The sequence below is a fragment of the Taeniopygia guttata genome, chromosome 1, assembly GCF_048771995.1.
Source record: "Taeniopygia guttata chromosome 1, bTaeGut7.mat, whole genome shotgun sequence".
NCBI lineage: Eukaryota > Metazoa > Chordata > Aves > Passeriformes > Estrildidae > Taeniopygia > Taeniopygia guttata.
Window position 1 is genome coordinate 83122526 of NC_133024.1, and position 25252 is coordinate 83147777.

At 37.0% G+C, this 25252-nt stretch overlaps 1 protein-coding gene across 7 annotated transcripts in view; it reads left to right on the forward strand.

The window, feature by feature from the left end:
• The window catches only part of HERC2 (HECT and RLD domain containing E3 ubiquitin protein ligase 2), a 101551-nt gene that overhangs the window by 2741 nt on the left and 73558 nt on the right, over positions 1–25252 (forward strand). For 4 of the 7 annotated variants that reach the window (XM_030277734.4, XM_030277750.4, XM_030277740.4 and 1 more), the window contains exons 3-5: positions 8604–8718; positions 16083–16220; positions 24967–25186. In XM_030277734.4, coding sequence (XP_030133594.4) covers positions 8604–8718; positions 16083–16220; positions 24967–25186 — 473 coding nt within the window. Of the gene's footprint in view, positions 1–7998; positions 8298–8411; positions 8526–8603; positions 8719–16082; positions 16221–24966; positions 25187–25252 lie in introns of those variants that run through there. The other 3 variants (XM_030277758.4, XM_041717362.2, XM_041717361.2) reach the window with 3 other exon arrangements.

Consider the following 25252-nt stretch of genomic DNA (forward strand, 5'->3'; position numbering starts at 1 on the left):
AAGCTGTAGTCAAAATAATGAGAATAATGCTGGATGCAAACATCACTTCTCTGGAATCTGAAGACAAGCTAGGCCTCCTGGGTATAATATAATTTTCTTATTAGGTTACCTGTTTTTGGTATAACACAGGTCCTCATCACAGAACCTGTAATTGGGTGCCTGTGTTCAGTATTTTGAAAAATTGAGCATGGGAATCTTGAGTAGCATCTTTTAATGTATTAAATGGCAGATACCTTCTGTAAAGGAGAGGGGGTTTGGGCTGTGGAGAATTTTTCTACTATGTGAATTATTATTTTAGCTTCTGGCTGGCTAGCGTGACCTCGCTGTGTGTGGTTATTTTTTTAATAGGTATAAATTCTGTGTCTTAATCCTTTAAGTTCTATGTATACTGAATATATAGATTTCTTAATGTGCATGTTTTTACTGTTCAGCTATAGAAGAGTCCTATTGATGCTCAAGAGACTGTCAGCAGGAATTGAAAAAGTGAACACAATACTATGAGAGGTTTGAAGAAGGCACACTAAATTTATGTGAAAGGATTAAGATGACTACAAATTGTTTGGAATTGGACCCTGGAACTCCTCACTTTGTAGATACATTTTTAACTTCTCAGTGGACAGCAGTCCAAGAATGAGTAGGTGACAGTCCTTGGAGAAACGGAATTATTCTGGGGAATTACCTTAGGAGACATACAGAGACTGATTAGTTTTTAAAATAGATTCTGCTGCTATAAAAATTGGGGTGTATAGCTAGAATTGGAAGTAAAATGGTTTCATTTGGTGCCCTAATAGTCTCCAAAGTACTTTTTTTTTTTTACTTTTTTCTCTTGTCACTGTTGCCAGAGTTTGTTTTTTAGACTTGATAACTGGCAGTTATTGTAGATTAAGCCAATGAAATCTCTCTGAAAAATATCGTATTCTTTTTTATTATAGCTCAAGAACATATTGCATGAATAGTGTAATACACAATATTCTAGTACTATTTGCATTAATGAGTATTATGTTGTGGTATTGATACAATAAGAAAAGAATGACATGTGGATTGTGGCATGGCTTGTGTTTAATCACCTGTGTGCGTCACTGTTGCGGCTGGTGTCCAGGCCAAATTTAAATGTTCTTACTCAGTTTTGGGACGTTACTGCTGTGAGACAAAGGCAGTGTGATGTAGCATGTTATTACTGCTCTTAAGTGACTGTCAAAGGCACGAGTCCTTTTGTAGTAGCAGTGAGCCACTGGCCTGCACAATTACCTGGTGTGGTGTGAAATGCTGGTGGAACTGTATCTTCACAAATTTTTTTACTTACATTAATTTTTCTGAAACTGAACAATACTATTTTAGGAAGCCAAAATGCTCTACGAAGATCCAAATGCAACCTGTAACTGCTCCGTGTCTTTTTACAAACTGTGTATTTATTTGTGTGATTTATGGCTACTTGTGTAATTTTGAAGCACTCAAATATTTATTTCACTTAAAAAACTAAATTTCCTTGTGGAGCAAAATAAGATACTCTGTTATCTGAAAAAACCAAAATGTTACAGCAGCTGAAAAATCAGGGTAGTTCAGCTGAATATGAGAACATTAGTATACAATATGTAGTATGTTCTCCTATGACATATCAACAGGATGTGTATAGTATCACCATTAATGAAGTAGTCCTATAAAGCTGTAAAATAGGTGGATTTTAGTGCAGGCCACTTTTTCATGTGTTATTCTTAATACAGTAGCTTGAAAAGTTAGTGTATTAAATTTTAAAGTTATTTATTTAGATTTGAATTAATACATTGAAAACATCTGGCTATTGATGACTATTACTAATAGAAACATTTATAGCAAACATTGTGTGTAATGGGGGATTTGTAGTTTCAATGACTGCTCCTAAGGAAGACATCCTTTATTATAAAAAGGGAAGATTCAAATTGTTTACTTAAACCTAGGTACCCAGTTTGCAGAATCAAACTGTGCTTAAAATAATTCTGATTAAATAGATGTACTGTACAACCAAATTAGAATCTTATGCAGAGACCTTTAATTAGTGATGGATGAATAACTAAAAACTAGAATTGCTGTGAGCTAATGGAATGCATGTGTGTGTTCAAATGGAGTTTAATTAGGCTGCTTATTCTGGATCCTGTGGAGAACTGTTGTGCTTAATAGCAGGAGTTAGAGGGAAAAACTTTCATTTTCCTGTAGTGTGGAGAAAAACTTTAGGCAACAGTCGAAGTACAAGAGCTGTCTGCAAGAAGAACATTAGGCATTTCCATCACTTTTCATTGAGTTCATGGTTGGCAGACTATTTCTGTCATTATCTTTTGCCATGGAGATGAAAATCAGTTTTTTGAGATTAAATAGCCACCTTTAAGAATTGCATTGGTTTGAAACCTTTTTACCCTTCCTTCAAAGTTACATTTGTCATTTTGATTTTCTTGAAAATCCAACCTTCCAACATTCAGATAGATCAGTGTCTTTACTTGTGAGAAGATTATGTAAAGAAATGATGTCTTGGCTATTAAAAGCAAGAAGTTGGTGAAAGTTGCTTCTCTATTTTGTTGCTTCCGTGTTAATCTTCTTCTTTGTTTTGGCTTTCTGATCAAAAAAATGAAGGGCTTATTTGGAAGTTCTTACAGCAAACAGCAAATGAGGACTCCTTTGTATTTAAAGGAAGTGAACTTCTCAATACCAATTTTTAAAAGTTATCTTAAAAATGAAGTAATTATGTCTCTCCTAAATAAGTGATTTCCAAATGGAGGGAGAAATGCTATCTATGGTGTGATAGGTTAGAGAAATTAGATTTAACACACAGGTTAAATATTTGGGCTCAGACAGCGCTATCCTTCAGATGCATGAAGATAGTTTATAAGTTTAAGGAAATTGCATAATTTTGCATGCAGCCACTAATAACCTACAAAGCTTATACTCTTGATAAGTAAATGTATAATTCATTTTTATTTGTATATGGCTATTACCTATTAACTTTTCCAGCAAGTGGAAGACCAGTACCCTGCTATTATGGGGATATTTCTAGTTTAACCCCAAATCTGTTGAAGTAATGTGGGGCTGCTGAACTTTTTGATTTTGCTGTCTGAGCTCTTGAGCCCTGTGTTTAGGTCTAGTGATGTTGCACTGTGCTCTGCATAGGTGTGATAAGCAGCTGTGGTCTCAGGGCATGCCTAGTTCAGCAGGGAAGGAAGGAAGCTAAGACAAAATACTAAGACAACAATGAAAAAGGAAACACAAATTGAATGGATTCAAAAAAGCCATAACAAAAGAGAGACTCAGTAAAGGACTTACTCTTCTGTGATTTTCTTCACAACTGCTGGGCTGAAAGTGTTTTTCACTTAAGTATTTTTCTAGCAAGAGAAGTTTTTCCATGTAGTCTTTGCATTAGCCACTGGCTTTATTTTAAAAATAAGTGAATAGAAGAACAGATTCTCCACTACCCTTGGCAATTCTGAGGTGAAGATTATTTAAGTAGCTTATATTTTAAATCCATATTGATGTTCTGTGGTTATGAAGTCAGTTTCTTAAATTTCCAGTGCAATTATATAACCAGGAATCCTACCTAAATCAATCCTTGTCCTTTTGTGTAATTTTATTTTCCTGGCTTTGTTTTGCTGGAGTTCAAGTTAACTTTTATGAAGGCTTCTGTGGTTTTTGCAGGGAAGTTTATGAAACTACCTTGAGAACATAATGTAATGTACTACAGAATTTGTCTAATTAAAATAGTTGACTTCAAAACAAAATCAGAGCTGCTGATTATTCTTAAAATAACTTACTGAAAGCAAAACTGTAGCAGTGCTCTGAGAATTCTCAGGAGCTTACCCAGTTATGGTGACAAGATTTAATTTTCTTGAAATGGAAGGAAATGTTAATGCCAGGGTCTTATTGTCTAGAGTTGATGAGGATGGACAGGAATTTCACTCCCAGCCCTGTTGGAGGTTGGCAGCAGCATATGTCAGTAACCAAACTAGATACCCCTTGGACTTAATCAGATGTTGTACCAGACAGAATAAATTACAGTTGTACTGCAGAGATAAGATTAACAAAAGATTAGAGTGGAGGCAGTCCAGTTCACAGCAGAAGTTCACTTTAAAGTCTCCTTAGGCCCTTGTGTTTTTAGTTTGGGATTAAGTGAGCAGGGCTGAGCCTTAGGTCTGCGTGGGAAGTATGGATTTGTTGAGATACATGGTTTTCAAGTGCAGGGATCAAGACATGGTCTGGGGATGAGAAAGTGTGACAAATGATGGAAGAGGCTTGGGGTTTCTGAAGGTGAGATGTGTAGGAGGTGGGGATTGAGAAGAGGTCAGTAGATGTCATGGGAAAGGACAAGGGAGATTTTTAGCACGGGGAGTGAGTAGGAACATGGGCCAAAGTTGCAAGGCAGTGGATAATAGTAATGGAGCATAGAGCTGCTGCTGTCCTGGTGTTTGGAGGGAAGTGTATACGTGGTGGGGCAAGCAGGGCCTTGGGGGGAGATTTAGAGAGGATGCATCTCTGGTACTGTTGTCAGTTGCAAAAGTTCAGTGAAAACTTCATTATTCTTAATTTGTTAACTTACTGAGTTTAAGTTCATCCCTTTAAACATGTGCAAATGAAGTTACTAAATTGTTAGAGGGAAAGATATTCATATGAATCAAGCAGTGTAATGAGAGAGACTTTATAAAACACAAGTAGCTGCCCTGGTGTTTGGAACTCCAGTATGTCAGGAACCATGAAGACACCAAGTGTGTTTTTCTTCTCTTGCGCTGTACCACCTTGTGAACATTCTTCAAATAATTGTGTGGAGAAAGTACCTTTTTTTTTTGTTCTGAACAAAGTTTTAGTTCTTGCTTGAATGCCGAGATGTATTCATAGATTCTTTATGAATGACTGAATGTGAGAGGTATTGGTGAGAGCAAAGGAAGAAAGTCATAAAATACTGTAGGAAGGAAAAAAAGCAGGATTGGGAAATTAAAGCAGACACTTTTCTACTACACAGAGGAGTGTTACCTTCAGCTGCAAGTTTCACAGGGTCACAAATGTTTGAGATTGGAAGGGACCTCTGGAAGTCATCTGGTCTAACTCCCCTGTTCAAGCAGGGCCACCTAGATCTGTGCCAGTGCTTGGTCACTCTCTCACAGAGAAAATGTGTTTCTTCGTGGTCAGAGGAAAGCTCCTGTGTTTCAGTTTATGCCCACTCCCTCTGGTCCTGTCACTGGGTACCACTGAGCAAAGCCTGGAATACATATTTTTTACACTTTCCCTTCAGATTTTATATATATAAAAATATATGTATAGATTATGTATGTAATCTATATTATATATATGAGAGATATATAATCTCTCTATATAATATATATTATATATATGATATATATAATCTATATCTATGATATATATTTTTATATATCTCTCTATAGATCTATTTTATATATATATATAAATTTATGTATATTGATGAGCTTTCCTTCCAATTCCTTTCTCTCTGCCTTTCCTCATAAAAAGGCTGTTCCAGTCCCTTAATAGTTTCCATGGCTTTTTGCTGGGCTCTCTCCTTTTGTCCATGTCTGTCACACTGAGCCCAGCACTGGACCTGTACTGATGCTTGAGGCTGTTCCTCCCTAGCTGTAGGACTTTGTACTTCTTCATGAGGTTTAGCTTCATGAGGTCACCCCATTTCTCCAGCTTGTCAAGGGCCCTCTGGATGTCAGCACGACCCTCTCTTGTATCAACCACTCCTCCTTATTTCTGTTGGCTAAAAGAAATATTTCTCTTAAGGGATCTGTAAATTTTCTATTATGATTATGTAATTTTGAGATAATGAAAATAAAATTGCTTAAATAATTTTATCACTTAAACTCAGACTTTTCTTTCACTTTTGGCTAATATATATAGCAAATGCTAGATATCTGCTGAATGTTGGGTGGATTAATAGTAATTTTGTTACAGCTGAAATTAAGTTGCCCTGTTATGACAGATGAATTGGTTGTAAATACTATTTCTTAATTATCTGTTCAGTTGGTTGGTTTGATTATTGTTGTAAAGTCAGTCCAGTGTTTCTTTACTTTCAAACCGGTCTCCTTTTTCCCTTCCCCCATCACAGATACTGCTGACAAAATGTTAACTACAACCTGAGTAGTAGGCAAAATTGTTTATCTGAAGGCTGCTTATGGGATTTGGAGAGGGAGGTGGAACTCTGTGACCCGAAGTCTTGGTGGTTCCTCTATCTTTTTGCAACATACCAAGAAAAAAATTACTTTGATAAGACTTTGAACCAAACCCAAGGCGAAAGAAATTTTGTTTACTTTTTCAGTTTTTAGTTGCACGAAAGAGTTGAGTGAACTTTGTGCCATGTAAAAGGATTAGAGGTTGAAGTGGAGGAAACAGTTCCTGATTCTGCTTTGTATGAATGCTTTCAAAAGTAATAAGCAAGTTTTCTGAAATAGAACAGTGTTACATTATTAAGACTCTGGAATTTAAAGCCTGGAGACATGTAGATTCTGTAGGCTGTGAGAATTCTAATTTTCCATACCAAGGTGATCTGAGAATTTAAAGTAAAATGTGTGAAAAAGACAGTTTATTAGCAAAAGATCATTAATTTGTGAAAACTATAATTTATTATGCAACTCATCTGAAGGGTTGCCTCACTTGCTATTTTTCAAGCTTCTATTTTACCATAGGTTACCATTTAACAGGTGAAAGTTTAAAAAAAGTAATCTATCACCACTATATGAACCAAAATCAGTGAAACAACCGTTTTACTTTTTTTACACAAGAAAAAACCTATGAAAAGTAAATTCCTTACGTGTCTCACTAAAGTGTATGACCACATCTAAGGAAGGAAATAGTGAACACCATTTTTTGTTGAAATAGTCATAGACTGATGAATGATTTTTTTCGTTGTTGAAATTCAACTTCAGATTATTCCAATTTTTAAAAAATGAAGCCAAATGTAAAGATTTTAGCAAAACACAAATTTTGCAAAAGCTCTTTGTGCTATGTAACCCTGAGGAACAGGGACTATACCTTTCAGTAAAGCATGGTCAGAGTTTGATTCTGGTGCTGTACAATTGATATATCATGGGTAAGGTGAATAATGTCTAGCTCGCACTGCATGATTCTGTCCCTGGTCAGGCAATAGTAAGTGACAGACAAGTACAATGTGTCAACTCATATTTTATGCTGAAAGAAGAACTATGGAAGTCATTGATATGTGTTGGAGTGGATTTCTGAAGGATGCAATACGAAGTCAAGAAATTACTATGGTCATTTAGTGTGTTAGAGTCTTGTCTTTTAATTCCTGTTTAACTGAGATGAGCTGGATCAGCAAATCTCTGCCCTGATGGTGGATGTGTCTCTTAAAACCTGTAATCCGTAATCATTACAATATAGTGATTTTATTTTGAGTTATTTTCTTGAGACAAGTGGACTTTTGTGTAGTGGTAAATATTTTATGGCAGTTGTTGTAAGCCACGTCTTTGTATTACCTCTCAGTTAAAACACTTCAGATTTGAATGCTAGTTACATAACACACAGAGGCTTCTGAATGAGCCTTCAGCAGGTGGTATATATATTTTTTTTGGTGGTGTTTATTTATTTTTTTTAAATGTGGTCCATTGCACCACTGTGGTATGCAGAAAGTATTCTGTTTTTCAGTTTTTTGTCCTGCCCTCCTCCCTTATGCTATAGAGTTGTGAATGACAGCCTGGTTATTATGGAATTCACTTGGGATGTAGATACTTGTTCTGCAGTGTTTTATAAAGCAAAAATACAACATCCATAGAACCTGGTCATTAGAATTCTCCAAGGGAGATGCAAATTCCTAAATCATTAGGAGACTTGTGTTACAGCCAGTGCTTTTGTAAGTGGTTCCAGCTAGCAGAGTCTATGTTCTGTTGCCAGTATTTGTCCTCTTGAACACAAAGTGCATTGGGAGCTGACCTGGGCTGAGGCAGCCCTTTGCTCTTCTCTGGGTGCAGCAGGTTTTAGGCTTGATCCATTCCATAAGCTGGTTCTTCGTGGGAGAGGAAGCATTGTAGCAGTTGGAAAGAAGAGGGAGGGTTGTGAGAGATGCTTTGCACAGCAGGACCAGATTGAACTGGCTGAATTCATTTACAAATCTGTGCCTTGATGTCATCATTCTGGTTAAGATGCCCAGCTCTTCAGTTGCTCGTTGGCAAGAGGACTGTGAGCTTCTCTGTCTCGGGATTTTATGCAGCTTGACTTTGTTTAAATAGCTTTTCCTGAAGAGAAAAAGGACTCCCCACACTCTCTCCCTGCCCCCCAGCTGATGTCCTCTTGAACGGGTGGTTAGTTCTGAGGTGACCAAATCCATGCTTTTGATGAGAATTTGTCACCAAAAAAAAATTCATTTTGCTGGACTCGAACCTATCTAAAATTTACCATTTTGCTGTTTTAACCTGAAAATAGCATAGCTAGACAATCAAGGATTCTGAAGATTTTTTGAATCTTTGTCATACACACACAATCTCATTTTCAATGAGATGGTACATGTGTTTTCTTTCTTCTGGGATGATGTATAAAATCAGGTGTGTTTTAAGTGTTAGCTTGAGTTGCCTTGAGAGAAAAGTGTGTGTAACTCTATATAAATGTATTATTTTTAACAGCTTGCTTTTACACGAGATGGATTGTGTGGCTTGTGGAATGAAATGGTAAAAGATGGAGAGATTGTATATCCTGGAACAGAATTAATACAGAGTGGTGAACTACCTCCAAGAAAAGGTATGAGTTTTTAAATGTCTTTTAATTTGTTCATTTTATTTCTTTCATTGTGATGTTGAAAATGGACTTCAGCTTTCATACTGTCACAAAAGTTGTTTATCATCACCTGTCTATACAGTTTGCTGGAGTTAATGTTTTGAATTAAATACAATTGAAAGCAGTTTCTAAAATGTGTATGGAAAGGTAATGTCTAAGCTTCCAAATGAAGGCTTAACTGTGTTCTAGCCTTGTGAAATTTAGCTTCATAACTAGGCATGTTACTATGAGAGAGGCTTGGCAGTGTCTTTTTGTTTGGTATGCTTGGTGTGTTTACAGCTGTAGCCTTTGTTTAAAGGAAGTGGACTGAGGAATGGGATAAAGCTGGTACTGCTATTTCTAATTTTGTTTACAGTCTTCAGAAAGTGACTGGAAGGTCAGCTTAACAACTGTCCACAATCTGCCTGAGAATGTTGTGCGTGTTATTTTAAGTTTTCCAGTGTACTTGAGAGCAGTCCTAACACTGCAAATATTGCAAATGGCAGAGTAATACATCTATCTGCTTAGAGAGATTACTTTGTTAGGGGTGGATTTTGTTTTGTGATGGGCAATGCTGGAGTGGGATGATTCTATTTTTGCTTTTTTTTTCATCTTTACCACAAAAGTGGTGCTCTTTTGACTCTGTACTGAACAGAAAATTAGACTAGTCAGAAAGAAAAATATTTGTTTCCTGATCTGGCTGAAATGGACTCACCAAATGGTCAGATAAGTTTTGTCAGTAATTTGTAAGATTCCCAGATAAATGAGGAGATGGGTAGAAATACTGCCTTTGGTAAGAGTGAACTATTTTTTTTGTATCTATTACTTTCTGAACTGTACTGTGGGATAGACATGATATTTCAAACCAATTACCCACATAGACAATTTTTTCATACCTATAGTATGCCTCCTTTAAAAATAGGGGAAATGGATATGTTTTTCATTAGAGGAGGTAATTTTTACAGGAAGTAAGATAGCAGTAAATAATTTATGAAAAAAGAATGAATTATACATTTACTTATCAAGAGTATAAGCTTTGTAGGTTATTAGTGGCTGCATGCTGTAGTAAAAATCAGGTTATGTTCCTAACTGTTTCAGAGTTAGAAAACTCTTGTCTTCCCTTTGCTGCTGGCCCTTTGGAATATTATTGTTGACACTGGGTGAAAATACAGGTGATCTTATCAGGAAGGCTACTACAAAGCTGCTCATGAAATGAGTGGAGGTGGGGTAATAGTTTGCATGTGTAGTTATAAAAGACATTGTAAACTTCTTGCAATAAAAGGAAGTATTACCTCCTAAAGGAATTGTAGGAAATGCTTTCCCATTCACTGACAGCTCATGATAGAGGTGTTGTGGTGGTTGTGGTATAACAATTCAGCACACTTTGTTTTCAAGTAGAAGAAGGATAACAAACATCTGTAGTACTGAAGGATATTTTATAAATATGTATATATATGTATGTATATATATATATATATATTTGCTTTGCAAATTAAATAGATGAATTGATCTTTTCATGCTGGATACTTACATCTTTTCATGCTTTTAGAGTTGTACTTGTGCTAGTCTTTTGACAGAAAACTGTTTTTCCAATATCGTTATAGCTAAGTAGCTGGAGAGAATTGAGATTTTTAGTTATAATGCTTTAGTACTTTTAGTAATTCTGAGAAAGCTTATAGAGAGATGCTGTAGTATAATTGCTTTTAATTTTCAGGGTAATCTTTGAAATATCAGCTAGGAAAATACAATCTGTCACTTCTGATGCAAAATATAGTCAGCAGTATGAAGTAAAAATCCAGAAGTGCGAAGTCAATCATCTGTGACTTCATGTTTGTTCACACTTGGCACACTTATTCTTAATGACAATGAGAATTTTTTATTTTAATGCTGCATGTATGTATGTACAAGTCTTAGAAGGTTCAAAAAGGTATGAAGTGTTAAAGACTGTAGACCACTTATTTAAAAATAGAGTTTCTGATACTTCACTGTATAAATAAGTCTTTTATGTTACTCTAAGATGTCCAAGCTGTGATGGGGCTTTTGAAAGCTTTCTTATGTACATAGTGTGGTGGTGGTGAAGGCAGACTGCCATTTGTTGTTTCCAGTACTGTATTGTGGTGGGTTTACTTTAGCCAGGTGCCCAGACTTCCAGCTCCTTGCTTACTGCCCCTCCTTGATGGGTCAGAGGGAGAAAATAAAATATAAAAGCTTGGGAGTTGAGATAAAGCCTGGGAGATCACTTACCAGTTACCGTCTTGGGGAAAATTAGTTTATTTTAGTGCCAATTAAGATAGACTTGTATGGTGAGTAACAAAGGTAAAAACTAAAATGCCACGTTCCACTTGTCTTTACTTCTGGAGGAGTTAAGTGCCAGTGTTACATAGCACAAATCACACCTGTTCCTTTCCACAGCTGGAGGGTGTATGTTCTTCTACATATTTCTTGAAACGCTGCAGTAGTTTAGAAATTTAAATAACAGCTTTTTCAGGCTTTTAACTCTTAGGATAAATCTATGAACTGTTTCAGTGAAGTTAGTTTTCATAAATGCTGTTGTGTTGGCCTGCAGGATTCTAAAATACAGCTATCTTGCTTACCAGGCTTGAGTTTTGAGCAAAAAAAAGGCTAATCAAGGCTATTTTTGGTCACTGTCAGTGAGGTTGTGTGTCTGATCATGGAATCAGAAAAACTGATGTTCAGTTTGCACCTGTGAACTTGTAGCTCAAGTTAAGTTTCATGAAATTAAAATCTAAAGTATTTATGTCTGTTTAGTTGGTACTTGCTTTTTTGCATAAATGATCTGAAAATGTAATTCAAGAGGAGAGGGAAAAATACACACACGTAATGAGGTTTATATAAAACCCAGTGGTTTTATATGAAAAGCAGTATAGATTAATGTCAACATGCAGAGTTTGCTGCTAAATTGACTAATCTGGAGATGAACAAGAGCGGTTGCTCTATGTAGTCCCTTTTATTCAGTCTTTTTTAAGAAGTTTTGATTTAAGTCCATCCACTGTAAGTCTATTTCTTCACTAGTGCTATAGGTCTCTGTTGCTGCTGACTGGACTGTTCAGAAGAGGCATTTCATTTTGTCAGTGGATATTAGCAGTGGCAGTAGACTGGGAGAACATGCTATTGATAGCAAAAAACCATTCTTTTTCTCTCTAGGAAGAATATTGAAGTAGTGCATTTTTTTGTCCTGTTAGCAAGAATGTTTGGTTAGGAATAAGGTCTTTGTTTTGAGTTCATGGCACTTTAAGAAAAGCATGTTTGATAAATGTGTTCAACAGAATGTGTATGTTTCCAAGTACCATCTGAGGATACAGCTGTGACAGTAGTGATGTCCAAATAGAGGTGCACTTATAGCATTGCATGTATTTCAAAGACAATCAGGCTGCCCTCAGGAAATTTGGATTAGATTAATAACTTGTATATAGGAATTTATGTTGTGAAAATAATAAAAAGTATTAAATAATATTATTCATACTAAATTTTCAAGTCAGAGAACTGCTACTTGTAAAAATTTAAGACAATACTAGTCTCTTTAAGACACACAGGTCTCTTTTGTGGGTTGATATTTTTTATTTCTTTTTGATTCCTCAAACTTCATAGGTGGAAAATTCTGTTTCAATTAGCTGTTTTAAGTTCCAGGACAAAAATATAAAATTGTCAGCTTCATACCTCCATCCTGCCTTTGGCAAACACTATGGGCTTCCTCTTCTGTTTCCCCTTTCCTGAAAGTTGGACCTTTCTCTGCCTGGTGCCTCTAAATACACAAACCTCATGCAGTGTTGCACCTGCAAGCAGGTTAAATGAAGTCCAAATGCCACAAGCAATTTCAGTGAGGCTGGCAGAAACAAAATATTTATGACAAGAATAACAGCATGTGGGAATTGGTTATGGTGGTTGCTGTGCAGACCATGGTATAAATCAAACTGTAGTAGTGTGTAGGAATGTGGGCTGGCTCCTGGTTTGAGCCTCCTGTTTTGTGTAAAGGAGAACTTGTTAGAAGTGAGAAGTGGCACTTTTCTTTTCTGCTTCCCCCTGACCCAGCTGTGGGTTGTACACAGTGACTCAAGAATTCAGTGCTCAGCTGTGAATTATCAGACTCTCTCTGCAGGATACAGAAGTCTTTAGTCACTTTGTTGGATGGTTTGATTTCAGAAGTGTAGAATGCTCTATTGTAAATTAAAAATAATTTAATCCATTTTAAAAAATCATATACCAGGGAAGAAAAGAAAATTTATTTCTGATTAGGGTTAGGAGATCAGAATCTTATCATCTAACCTAGAAGGCTGTATAAATATGGTTTGCAAATGGTAAAGCATATCTTTCCCTCACAAATAACTACCAATTTTTTGTATGTAAATATATATGTGTGTGTGTAAAAAATCAAGGATTTTTGACAGAAAATATATTGCATCTGAAATATTTCCTGGATCTGGGACTACCAAATACTGGTTTAGGGAGGTTGTGAGATACAGCCCTTTGCTAAAGCACACCGTGTGACTTTTTGTCCCATCAACACCTGTAGGGAAACTGTTGCAGGCTTTCTCTTGCAATGGAGGGATTCCCAACTACATGAGTTCATTGGCATTTCAGAGCAGCACAAGACCATACTAGAACAGGTGGTGGAGGACACTATGCAGTGTCAGGTTTTTTTCCCTCATTGATTATGAAATGTAAGTTCCATTTTTAGTGCTTCTTTTTTATCCTTGGTTTATACCAGATTAAGCCATGGCTGTGCAATATAGTACACACATGGTGAGCTGCCATGGTTTGATTTGGGACCTAATTTATAGCTGGGAAGGGTTAGTTCAGTTGCTCACTTTTGACTGCTGGCTGTGCCTGCCTGCCTCAGTGAAGTGTCTGTATACTAAAACTTGATAAAGAGAAAGGTCTTTCAGGGAGCTGTTTCCCCCACCACAATATTCACAAAATTAAGTTAAATCTTGTTGACACACTGCACTGTACTTTTGTATGCATTGTTTTGAGAACTGTCTTACTGCTTGTTGCTTTGGTCTGTTCTGACTTTGCTCAAGGTAATTTCTCCTCCTTGCCCTTCTTTTTGAAAAATCTTTGGGTCTTCCTGTTTAAAAATCTTTCATGAAGCATAACAGAACTTCCAAAATTATGATGTCTGTGTTGCTGCTTTCAATCTAGACTGATACCAGCTTTGTCTGTTATATGGCAAGTGTTTTTTTGCAAGTTTATCGAACTGTCTTTGTGAAACAATTTGACATGGTCTTTTAATGAGATTTTTAGCTCATTTCCTTCCTACTTTTTCTCTTATTGCTCCTCTTCTTGGTTCATACAGACAATTAAAAAAGATCCTCCTGTGGATTTACATGCCAGTGTTGTTTTTATTCCATACAAAGCTTCAATTCTCACCTGGATTAGGATCTTCTCTGTTTGCCGTGAGAAGTTTGATAAAATGGCTAGGTTTGTAGCCCTTTGTCATCCTTTGCCAAGGATCTGTTAAAAAGCGTGACAAGTTCTTCTGCAGCTGCCTATGAATTGGGTCTTGGCACAGCATCCTTCTACCCACCAACTAAAATTCCAGACCCTGCAAAGTATGTCTCTAGACGTGTGGGTGAGTGGAGAAACAGTGAGATTATGGTGTTACTGTGGAAACACTCTGAGCCACTGGGGCTGAGCAGGGTTCTTGGTCTATAATGAGTTCTGTACTTTTCATGTTATTTGCCTGTGCCTTTGGAAAGAAACAGCTGGATTGAATCACATTTTGGACATTGTTATCAAACTGGTGACTCACAGGCTGTTCCTTAGTGTTTGCCATTACAAGAAGTATATCCAAATTGCATTTCCCTGTTCTCAAGTGACTTTGCTATCTCTTCCTTGGCCTGCAATCTCAGCTCGTCATGGATTATGCCTCCTTTCCTTTTTTTTCATGCCCTTCAGTCTTCATCTTCCACCTCCTGAGCACCTGTCAGTTACAGGTCAGGAAACAGTGCTTTAATTTAAAATTTGTGTAATTAAGGCGCCCCTTAAGAACTTTATTTTGGGAGGTCTTATTGTCTCTAGTTAAAAAAAAAAAATTAACAAAGAGGCAATCATAGCTCCAGTTCCAGCCAGATTAAGCATTAATTTTCTGTTAGGCCAGATGGAAAGAATAGCTGAATGTACTTGTACATTGTGATAGGTGTATTTTGTACATTCTGAGATAATGAGAGCCTTTGATCTCATTCCGTGAATGTGAGGCAGGCTGCAGTAGATGTTCCATGTCTGGCTGCTGATGTAAACCTCTTGCTTATTATTTTCTTCTGATATGTGCTGGTACAAATGCATTATTTTGGTGGGGTGAGAAACGAAAAAAGACAAAATACTATTGCTTATCTGTTGTGTTGTGGCTGGGACATTCTGGACTAGACTGGGAGATAGGAATGAAGGATTGGTCAGTTCTAGGAGCCAGGTAAAAAAGGCTGGAACTAAACTCTTCATGGGCAAACTTCAAATGCTGGACTTAAGAAATTTTGAGTGGTATGGTTTGAAAAGAAGGTTAGGGTAAGGAAAGTAGCTGGCCATGTGTCTCTCAATTGCAAGGCAATCCTGTGCATTGAACTAACTGGAGTATGGATATGGGAATCTATAATCCCAATATAAATAAAGAGAAACTTGCAGCTGTCTAGTTCTATTCCATTTAGAGAATTGAGACTTTCAGGCAGCCTTTGATTATAGAAATGAGTGACTAATGTCTGTGTTCTGACTTTGTGAAAGTAGTTTCAAAAGGATTGCACATGCTGTTTCATTGCTTGGGCAGAAAATGGTGGTATTATTTTCAGTACTTGCCAGTAATTATTAAGATGCTAGTTGTTTTACAGATGTTGACATACTGCTGCATAAAAGTAGTGTAAATGTTTAAATGTCAATGTACAGCTCTCCTTGATTTTGAAATACAGGCTATTGCTGTCTTTTTTTATTGGAATATAAAACCAATATTACAGAATATAAAACCAAGTAAATGCTACAGCAATACAGATAGTTGAGAGCACAATCTGGCTTCAAGTGCCTTTTTGCAGTACTGTGTATTGCAAATCCTTTGCATCATGGTATTTATATAAAATGCTTATCATCCTGAGGAGGTTATAGAGGTGATTTCTGGATTGTAAGGTCACTGTCTTACGAAATGCAACCTGAGACCCAGCACCTGTGACAGTTAACTTGGTAAAATACTACTTTCCCCCACCATGTTCTCTTAATGATAGACAATAGTTCTATAAGCTTGTGGGCTGGGGATTTCACCTTTATATTTCTAATCTAGACCTGAATTCCAACCTGACTTGAAGGTAACTTAACTGTTTTTTTTTTTTTTCCTTCCCTTTTGTTTTCTTTAGATGATAGCACTGAATGCCAAACTTTATCGAAGAAAGAAGAGCAGAATGACAAAGAAAAGAAAGATGAAGAAGAGACTCCACTGCCCACTTACAGGGCCAAATCGATTGTTGAGAGTTGGGTGTGGGGTAAACAACCAGGTATCACAGCTGTTTTGGTCATTTTCACTGACATTATGTATATTGATCACTTCTTTTGTAGCATCAGGAAGTATTTGTATCAAGTGTACTTGCTGATGTGTGCAGCTCTTAGGTTAGTGAAATAAGTTGGATATGTGGTTTAACTGTGATTGAAATTAGACATTTGCTGTAATTAATTTCAGGTTTAATTGGACTCTTGACTTGAAGAGTCAATTTTCCCCTGTCAGGCTGCTTGAAGGAATGATAGACCCATTTGCAATAAATGAAGTTACCCAGTGAAAAGTTCCAATGTCTTCAGAATATTTCTTTTCAGTTGCAGACAAGATAAAGAAATTGCTTAGTTTCTGAAACCTGAATTTTCTGCAGGCAGTAATGGTTTAATGAGTGATTTTTCTTTGGCTTTACGATCTGGTGGATAGGTTTGCGTCAGTTGTGGGAGGAAGGTTGAAATGGTTAGTTCAGTTAACTGTCCTCACCTTTGCTGACAGTAATTGCACCTGTGGTGGCAGTGAAAAAGCAGTTTGTGTGTTCACATCTTCGTGTAGGGGTCTATAAAATACTACTTTTGATACTGAAGCCAGTTGAAGTTCGTGGCTGTTTGCTACTGTAGAGCAACAGTTCATTGTCTAAAATTGTCCATGTTTAAAAATAGCAGATCAGAAGAAGCCTCAGTTCAGTAGTTTATTTTACAGTTCCTGGTACATGATATTGCCTGATTCAGATGTTGGCATGTACAAACTTCAGAGACATCTGTTGTGTCACTTGTCTTTTTTCCTCACACAGAAGCACTTGAAGATCCCTGGGAAAAGTATTATCTCTTCAGTGCCAGAATCTGCATCTGTGTAGCTGTGTTTGCTAGGGGAGGTACTTGTTTCTGTTGAGCCACAGGTCAGCTGCCAGTCTGCTGTCCTCTGCTCTGTGCCAGCTTGCTTGCTCCCTTTCCTTGAGGACAGGAGGACAGATGGATTTGCTGTCACTCTGGTAGTAGGACAGCATCTTGCAGTATATCAGAAATGACAAGAATTGCCACTACAGTGGGAGAGAGCGAGAATTGAATGTGTTAGAGAGATGTGAGCTGAAGGTCAAATTATTTATGTCTTATATTCTTATTTAATGTGTGCTGCTGAAAAGTAAAATAAAACTATTTTACAGAATGGTAATCTAAATGTCAAAGATCTTACCAAATTTCTTCCAGCTGACTGAAGTGTTTGAAACAACACTTGGTGTTTAAGCTCACCCTCCAATTATTTTTTAACAAATTGAAGAAGCAGTTTTTCAAAATAAAAAGGATGTATGTGTGTTTGGAGTTTTCAGAAAGAAATAGCTTTGTGTCTTGTAGTTATTTTAATACTTATCTATAGTATGGTTTATCGCCATGTGTATGGATTCTTGTTCTAGAAATAATTTGTGAATAATTTGTCAGAAATAGATTTTTATTCCTTGGTGTCTGTTACCACTTGTGCTTGAAGTTTGTATCACCTAGCTGTGACAAGAATCCTTAAACAGTGCTATGAACACATTTGTGGTTTATTTATGCAGTAAATGCATTTATTGTATAAATAAGCTGCAAGTGTGGCTTTTGTTCCTGATTGTAGGTTGCCTTGTTAATTTTTGTTTTGCAATTGTCTGAAATATAGCTAACAGCTGCCTTTTGAGCCATCCTAGTTTTAGTTGCTCGGTAATTAATTTTGAAAAAAACTACAGCATCAGTTCCATTTTGATACTTTCTGTTAATATTTCATAAAATGAGAACTGTTATAAGCATTTCTTCTGTTATCCTTCGAAAAGAAACTTTTAAACATTTCCTTGTCATAACTATGAAGGAACTTTTAAAAAGGAGAGTTGTTTCTTAAATATATAATTGTTGATCAAGTAGGAATTAAAGATTTACCATGTCTTCATTTGTGGTTTATATTCCTTTACAAGTAAGGTATAATTCAGAGGTGGAGATTTGGGGTTATGTTACAGAAAGAACTGAAGAGGCATTTAAAGTCAGTGTTTCAGGTCGGTACACTGAAGTATTTCTACTGAGTTGAATGATTTACAGCCTTACATTATGAAAATAGTAACTAGATATTAGAGGCTGTATGTTTTAGAAGTGCTGTAATACAATCTTATTTTGGCAAGTGTGGGGAATCTTGGTGTTGAACTTCAGGCTAATGTAGGTCAGTGGGCCTTGTGACACCCCTCCCGCATGAGGGCTAAGAGACTCTGAGGGCACGGAGAAAAACCTGCTCATTAAATGTGTTGAGAAGCAGTACTTCATGTGCCACTCCACTCCATGCTTGTTTTGTCATCCTGGCACAAGTTCAGAGGAGCAAAATGCTTTCTCTAGGTCTCATTGATGCTGAGATCACTGTGCTGTCAGAACAGGGCAAAGAGATCATAGTGTTTTTTTCTTATTTTTTTGTAATGGTCTAACATTCCAAGTACTATAAGAATACATAAGATAATAATAGATACATGCATAAGTCATTCTTCGACTTCAAGGTGTTTTTTTTCTTTCTCTTGCATCTTAGTGTTCTTCTATTTCATATTTAGCTCTTTCATGGTACCACTGTTAAACTATTCCTCTTTTACATTAATGCTCCCTTAAAATATCTTCTGCCTGTTGTATTTATACCAGGTTTGTACATTCATAAAGCAGTTCCTCTGATTCTTCCTAAAAATCCTTATTTACTACCTTCTTTTATCTCACTTTTCTGAAAATATTTCAGGTTTTAACATCTTACATGATCTGAAGTCCAGGTGGTCAGCCCTAGGTATGGGGAGAAAAAAAGAGGAAGATCTTTTAAGTGGTTATTCAAAGCCTACAGAAGATAGAGCAGTATTTCATCTTCTTGGGCTTCTTTTTCTTAAATGAATGTGCTTGAGGTTGGATATATTGAATCACACTTTTTACAGTGTTGCATCTTTTTTTTCTGATGGTGTTAGTACAGTATCACAGAGATTGCACCAAGAAATGCTTTATAGGCACTACTGAAGAGGCAAGGTTAAAATTAACCATGTGACTTCAGTGAGCTTGTTGGCATACTTTCATTACCAAGTGCACTTGTATTCCTGCATTTGTGTTGTGAGAGAAGGAGATAGGCAGAACTTCCATCCTGTAAGGGGCTTTTAGTTACATGATGAAATGTAAATTTACACTGTGTCCAGAAGTAATTAAAAAGTAGTCATGTCATTGAAAAAAAACATTATTTTAGTCTTCTTTATTGAGATATTTTTGGCTTTTATAAAACTTCTTGATTCATACTTTTAAGTTTAGATTTCCAAATGCTGAGTCAAAGGATAAAATTTGACCCCCCCCCCAATTTTACATTTCTCAGAGCTCCTTCGTCCGTGTATTTTCTTTTAACTTTTTGCCTTGGCATCATCATCCCATCATGTTCCCTCTACCCCAGCTTGAAACCACTTGTCCTGCTCCAAATATCTGTTTGGTTGCTGTTTGCGCCCTTAAGGAGTGTATGTGTTAGTGTGTATTTTTACACACAGACAGGAATTTAAATTCTTGTTATTTTGTTCTGTGCATGAGTATTAGAACATCAATTTAAACAAGTTTTGCTGTAAAACTTTGAAAATTGTAGAATTTTAGGCTATGCTGAGTTGGAAGGGACCCATGAGGATCATAAAGTCCAACTCTTGGCCCTGCCAAGGACATCCCAATGTGCCTGAGAGCATTGTCCAAACACTTGCACTCACACAGGCTGGTGCTGTGACCACTTCCCTGAGGAACTGCAGTGCCCAACCAGCTTCTGATTAAAAAACATTTTCCTGATATCCAACCAAAACCTCCCCTGACTCAGCTTTATGCCATAGCCTTGAGTCCTGTCACTGGTCACAAGAGTGAAGGATGGTCCTTACCCCTGCACTTCTCCTCAGGAGGATGTTGAAGACCACAATAAGGTCTCCCCTCAGTCTCCTCTAGACTGAACAAACCAAGTGTTCTCAGCTGCTTCTCATAAGGCTTCTCCTCCAGACACTTCACTGTCCTGCACCCAGCCACAAAATGAGATGCATTCTGAATGCACACGCAGCTGATCAATATTTCTCCTGCTGAATATTAATAAGGTCAAGTCTGATGCTGTTCATCTGTCTGATGCTTTTAGCTTTCTGCTCCCCTGTTCAAATGCCCTTTAGGCATTATATTCTTTATTGATATAAAATAACATTGAAAGCCTATTTTGGTTTTGTTTCTGAAGGAAATTATGTGTATGTGATGGCATTGTTGGCCTTCCCTCTAACTTTTGCATTTGTTCATTCTAGAGGTGTGAAGGGTCATTAGAAGCCTGTTGAGCCAAGCCAACTGCATCTTTTATCTCCTCTTGGTCCAGTGGAAATAATGTGTAGTGGAAGGGGAAAGAGAAGACAAAATACAAAATTCTCTAGGAAATTAGAACACATTAGTTCTGCTGGTGACAGGAATGTGTACTCATTATAACAGTAGATTCATGCCAAATTCTGCTTGAAATGTGTTTCCAAGTCTGAAATCTCTCTGCTCTGTAACATCTATATTTGCTGTTACTAAAGTTTGTGAGTCAACCTGGAAACATTTCAGCCTGATATTGGCATTTTTAAGGTGCCTAATTTATCTGTCAGAAACGTGTGGTGTTCCTGAAAACCTGGAAAACATTTCAGCCTGATATTGGCATTTTTAAGGTGTCTAATTTATCTGTCAGAAACGTGTGGTGTTTCTTAAAAGAGCTAATGAAATGAGCATTAAGAAACCACATAGCATGTTATTTCTTTGTGCAGTTAAAACAGGAGTAAACTGCCTTTGGACATGCTACCTATCTTAGGGCTCCTGTCAGAGATGGTTTAAGAAGCTGATCTTTTCAGCTGTTTGTTTTGTCCCCTGTGTTGTTCAAATATCTGAATAACACCACATCTTGCCTCTGTTCTGTCATATAGAAGTTGGCTGGGTTAAACAATTTCAGTGTTTTTCCTTCTAATGCAGGGAGCTTTGGGCAGGAGGAATTAGGAAGTGAAGATATGTAGTTGTGTTGTTTGCTGAGAGGAGGGAGAGATGTCATAAATTTTAACAGAAGAGGGTAAAATCCTTGCTATTTGTACTGCAGCCAGCAACATACCTGACTCTAGCTGCCAGTTAACAAGTATTCTGCTAATGGTGTTTTGAGAAATTACACTGATGTGGTATGACTCAAACTCCTACAGTGCAGAATAGGTAAATAATGTGTCTCTACCTTTCACAGCATAACTGGCGAAGCATAGTGTTGCTAAGGATGGCTAGCATCAAGGGCTGGTGTAGTGACATATGAACAGTTTTGTTTAAAGAGTTCCCTGTAACCTTCTCAGATGAAATTTGAATCGTTACTATTAATAAGCTATTCTCTCATTAGACTGTTCAGTTCATCCGTAACAAGCGTTGCTCAGATTTGAAGGTTTATTGAACTGTGTTTCACTGCATTGATTCCCAGATGTGTTTAAATCTTTTGAAAGCTGAACTAAGCTTTTTGTAAAGATGAATTTACTTATTGTGGAATAAGAGAAGATATAAAGTGAGGAAGTGTATAGCTACATCTCACTTAAAAATAGTGTTACTTTTAATAAAACAAGACAGTCATTGGTTCAGTTTTTAGATGTCTGAGTTATAAGGATACTATTATCTGTTCCAGCCTTTACTACACTTTTTATATGAACTTTGTTTTGCATTCTCAAAATACTAAAGGAATTTTATATAGAATATTTACAAGCAGAATTTTTAAATTTTGGTAGAAAGCCTTCCTAAAATTGTAGCCACTTTTAACTGTGAAGGCACATCCTTCTCCTAAAATTGTAGCCACTTTTAACTGTGAAGGCACATCCTTCTCCCCTAGCTTTCTTAACCTCCCCCTAGGTCTGAGGTAATTGAAACATGTCAAACCCTAAACCTTAACAAGGCAATTGTGCTGGCAAGAAATGTATCTTTCTTAATTTATGTAACACCTGGATGTCATTGTGGCTGATCGAAAGTGGTTTGAAAGGTGTGCAGTTGCAGACTTTCAGGGAAAGTTCCTTGTGAAATAATTGCTGGAGGATTGGTGAGTAGGTGGTCTCTGCTTGTTCTGTTTCTTTCTAGTAGTCCCCATGATGGATTTTTCATAAGTGTGTTGCTTTGAAACAAAGTTTTTGCCTAAGCCTTCAACTCTCACAAACAATTTTAGAGAGTTTCCACAATTAGGTAACCTCCTGGGCAGGAATGAAGGATGAATGCTGTAGCTCTGTATTACTTGACAGACTGCTGTTTCTATCACCTGGTGCTTATTTTCTGTAGCACCAAACACAGAGTCTTGTCCCCAAACATAACTGTTAAAGGGCCTTCTTTTTTCTTCATTGACTATTTCTTTTTCTATAGATATGAAACCATAATTTGGGAATTGAAGATTCAAAATGCAATTATTTGTCAAAACAAACAGTGTTAAACAATGTCTTTGTGAAGAAGAGGGCATGGTCATTTTGCAGATTGATGTTGTAGCCTGGTGATATTTTAGAGGGTGATGGGACTTCAGTGTTCAGGAAGGGAGGAAAAAAGTCCCGACTTGTATGTCTTTGAATGGTTTGTCTAGAGAGATCATGGTACTGGGATGTCAGTATTGACTATGTTCTGCTGTACTCTGAAAGATGGTTGGGGTTTTTTTGTGTTTTTGCTCTGTGCTACACAGTTTGGAAAAATTTGTAGAGCTAAAATTAAGCATGGTGTGGCTTTTTGTCAAGTTTCTTGTTGGTTTTGTCATGTTTTTTGTTGTTTGAGTCAGGAAGTGTAATTGCTGCTGTCACTTTAATCTGAGAGGTCTAGACTGTAAGGAATATTTTTAAATCTGTTCTTTCTTGTTGAAGTAAGTCCCTCATAGTCAGGTGGAAAGATGTGAATTGCCTAGGGAAAGGAATCTAACACATTATGAAATGGTGAAAGGTGAATAGCAATGTTGAAATCAGGCTGGGGTGCTGGCTGACAGCAAACCATAAGTGACTGTGCAATGTGATCCAGTGGCAGAGAGGACTGCTTGAATTCTTTTCTGGGTACAGAAACATGGGGGACAAAACTTTGAAATACTTTTTACAGCTGCAGTTGTGAAAAAAGTTTTATACTTCCTTGTTGGAACCTGTGGTATTTAAATGATCCCGAGATTGTAGAAGGTCTCTGTCTTTCAGCCCCGCTACCAAAGAAGTTGTTGTAATTCATCTGTGCTGGTTTTCAAGGTTGTTTATTCTTGCTTTTCTATAGCATGTTCGGTCTGACCTGCAGCAGGTCTGTCCTGCAGGGCAGCGTGCGGGGCTCTGCCCCCAGTGGGATGTTACAAACATTATATACCAGAAACTACGTGTGCTATATTTACAATAATGTGCCAATATCTGTCACCTACGTTGAATAGCGTGTCCCCAGCCTAAACCAACAGAAAAATGCCAACACCACAGTGAAACATGGAGGGCATGAAGAAGGAGAAAAAGGACAAGGCATGCCCAGTTTCTTCCATCTTGCCCCCTTTGAACCCCTTATCTAGAATCCTAAAATTCTACTTTTGCACCTGTGCCACACTAATTATTACTTATATCAAACACTCAGAGCTTGTAATTCATCGTGTAAGATTGAAAACTCTTTTCCATGGACAGAGGTCAGAGACAGTGTCTCTTGGGGCTCTGTACAGGGGGGTTCCTGATCCCCTGCCAGGGTCCCAGACTTTCCTGGATTCCCACACCTCCTTAGATAAAACCTTTAACCATAGAGACTACCATAAATGTGTCTAAATTTCTATAGTTTGGAGCCACTTGTTCAAAAAAAATGTTGATTTTTTACGGTTTTGGGGTTGGTTTTTTATAATTATTTTGAAATGTGTCCTTCTCACAAGCTGTTGTTACGTATATATTTTTTTTTTTCATACCCTTAGTCAGGTGTCATCTAAAACAAAGATACTTCTGTGTAGCTGCCAGGCAACAAATGTAGTTGGCTTAGGGACAAGTATAATAATGCAGTGCAAAGCAGAGTGGGGTGGCTCAGTGATCAGACTGTTAATGAAGGGACAGAAAAGAACCCCTTTAGGAATGTACATTGTTGATGTTTGTCTTAGGAATTAAAGCTATGGAGTATATAAAAATAGAGTTTCCAAATTTTTATTTTAGAGTGGCATTTTTCTTGTTGTTTTTGACACTGTGCTTGTTATCGTCCGCTATTAGATTAATAGGACTTTGGGCTGTTGTATACTTGCTGTGGTGAAGAGAAAGAAGAATTAATATTCTAGCATTGATACATAAGTGAGATCTTTTATTTATTAATAGTAAAGCATCTTAAATTTATGACATTTGTTTCAGAAGCATAGCAGCTCTTAGCAATGATCCTAGAGCTTCTGGGTTTAGTTTCATAACTTCTGAGAAACTTAATATGTATCAGTGCAAAATGAAAGCATATTCTTGTGGGGACTTGCCTGCACTTAAAAGAAGTCTGACTCTTGAGGTTGGATGATGATAAGAAGTTATCTAACTTGTTTTTTTGAAAAGCATAAATATTTCCTGTGTTTTTATTTCAGACATGAAATACGGAGTTTTAGATATGTTTAGACAAAACCAGTTTTGATGATAACCTGTGTCTAAACACCTGTTTTATTTATTTATATGCATTAAATCTAGAAATGGGGAGTTCCACTGGGTTCAGACTTCTGGTCAATTTACAGTTTTCAATTTGTCTTTATTTTTCTTGATACTGTATATAACAAAGATGAATGTTCATAAAATGGTATTTCTCTCTGATTCTCAGATGTGAATGAACTGAAGGAATGCCTCCAGGTACTAGTAAAGGAACAGCAAACTCTGGCCACACAAACTGCAACGACAGCTCTCTCAGCTATGAGGCTAAAGCAAAGGCTGGTTATCCTGGAACGATATTTCATTGCTTTGAACAGAGCAGTTCTTCAGGAGAACATCAAAGTAAAGTGGAAAAGCAATAGTGTTCCTCTTCCAGCAGTGGATAAGAAAAGGTAATAACACATGCATGAACAGATTAACCCATTAGAAAAACCATAGAAAGGTTATCAACCTGTTTG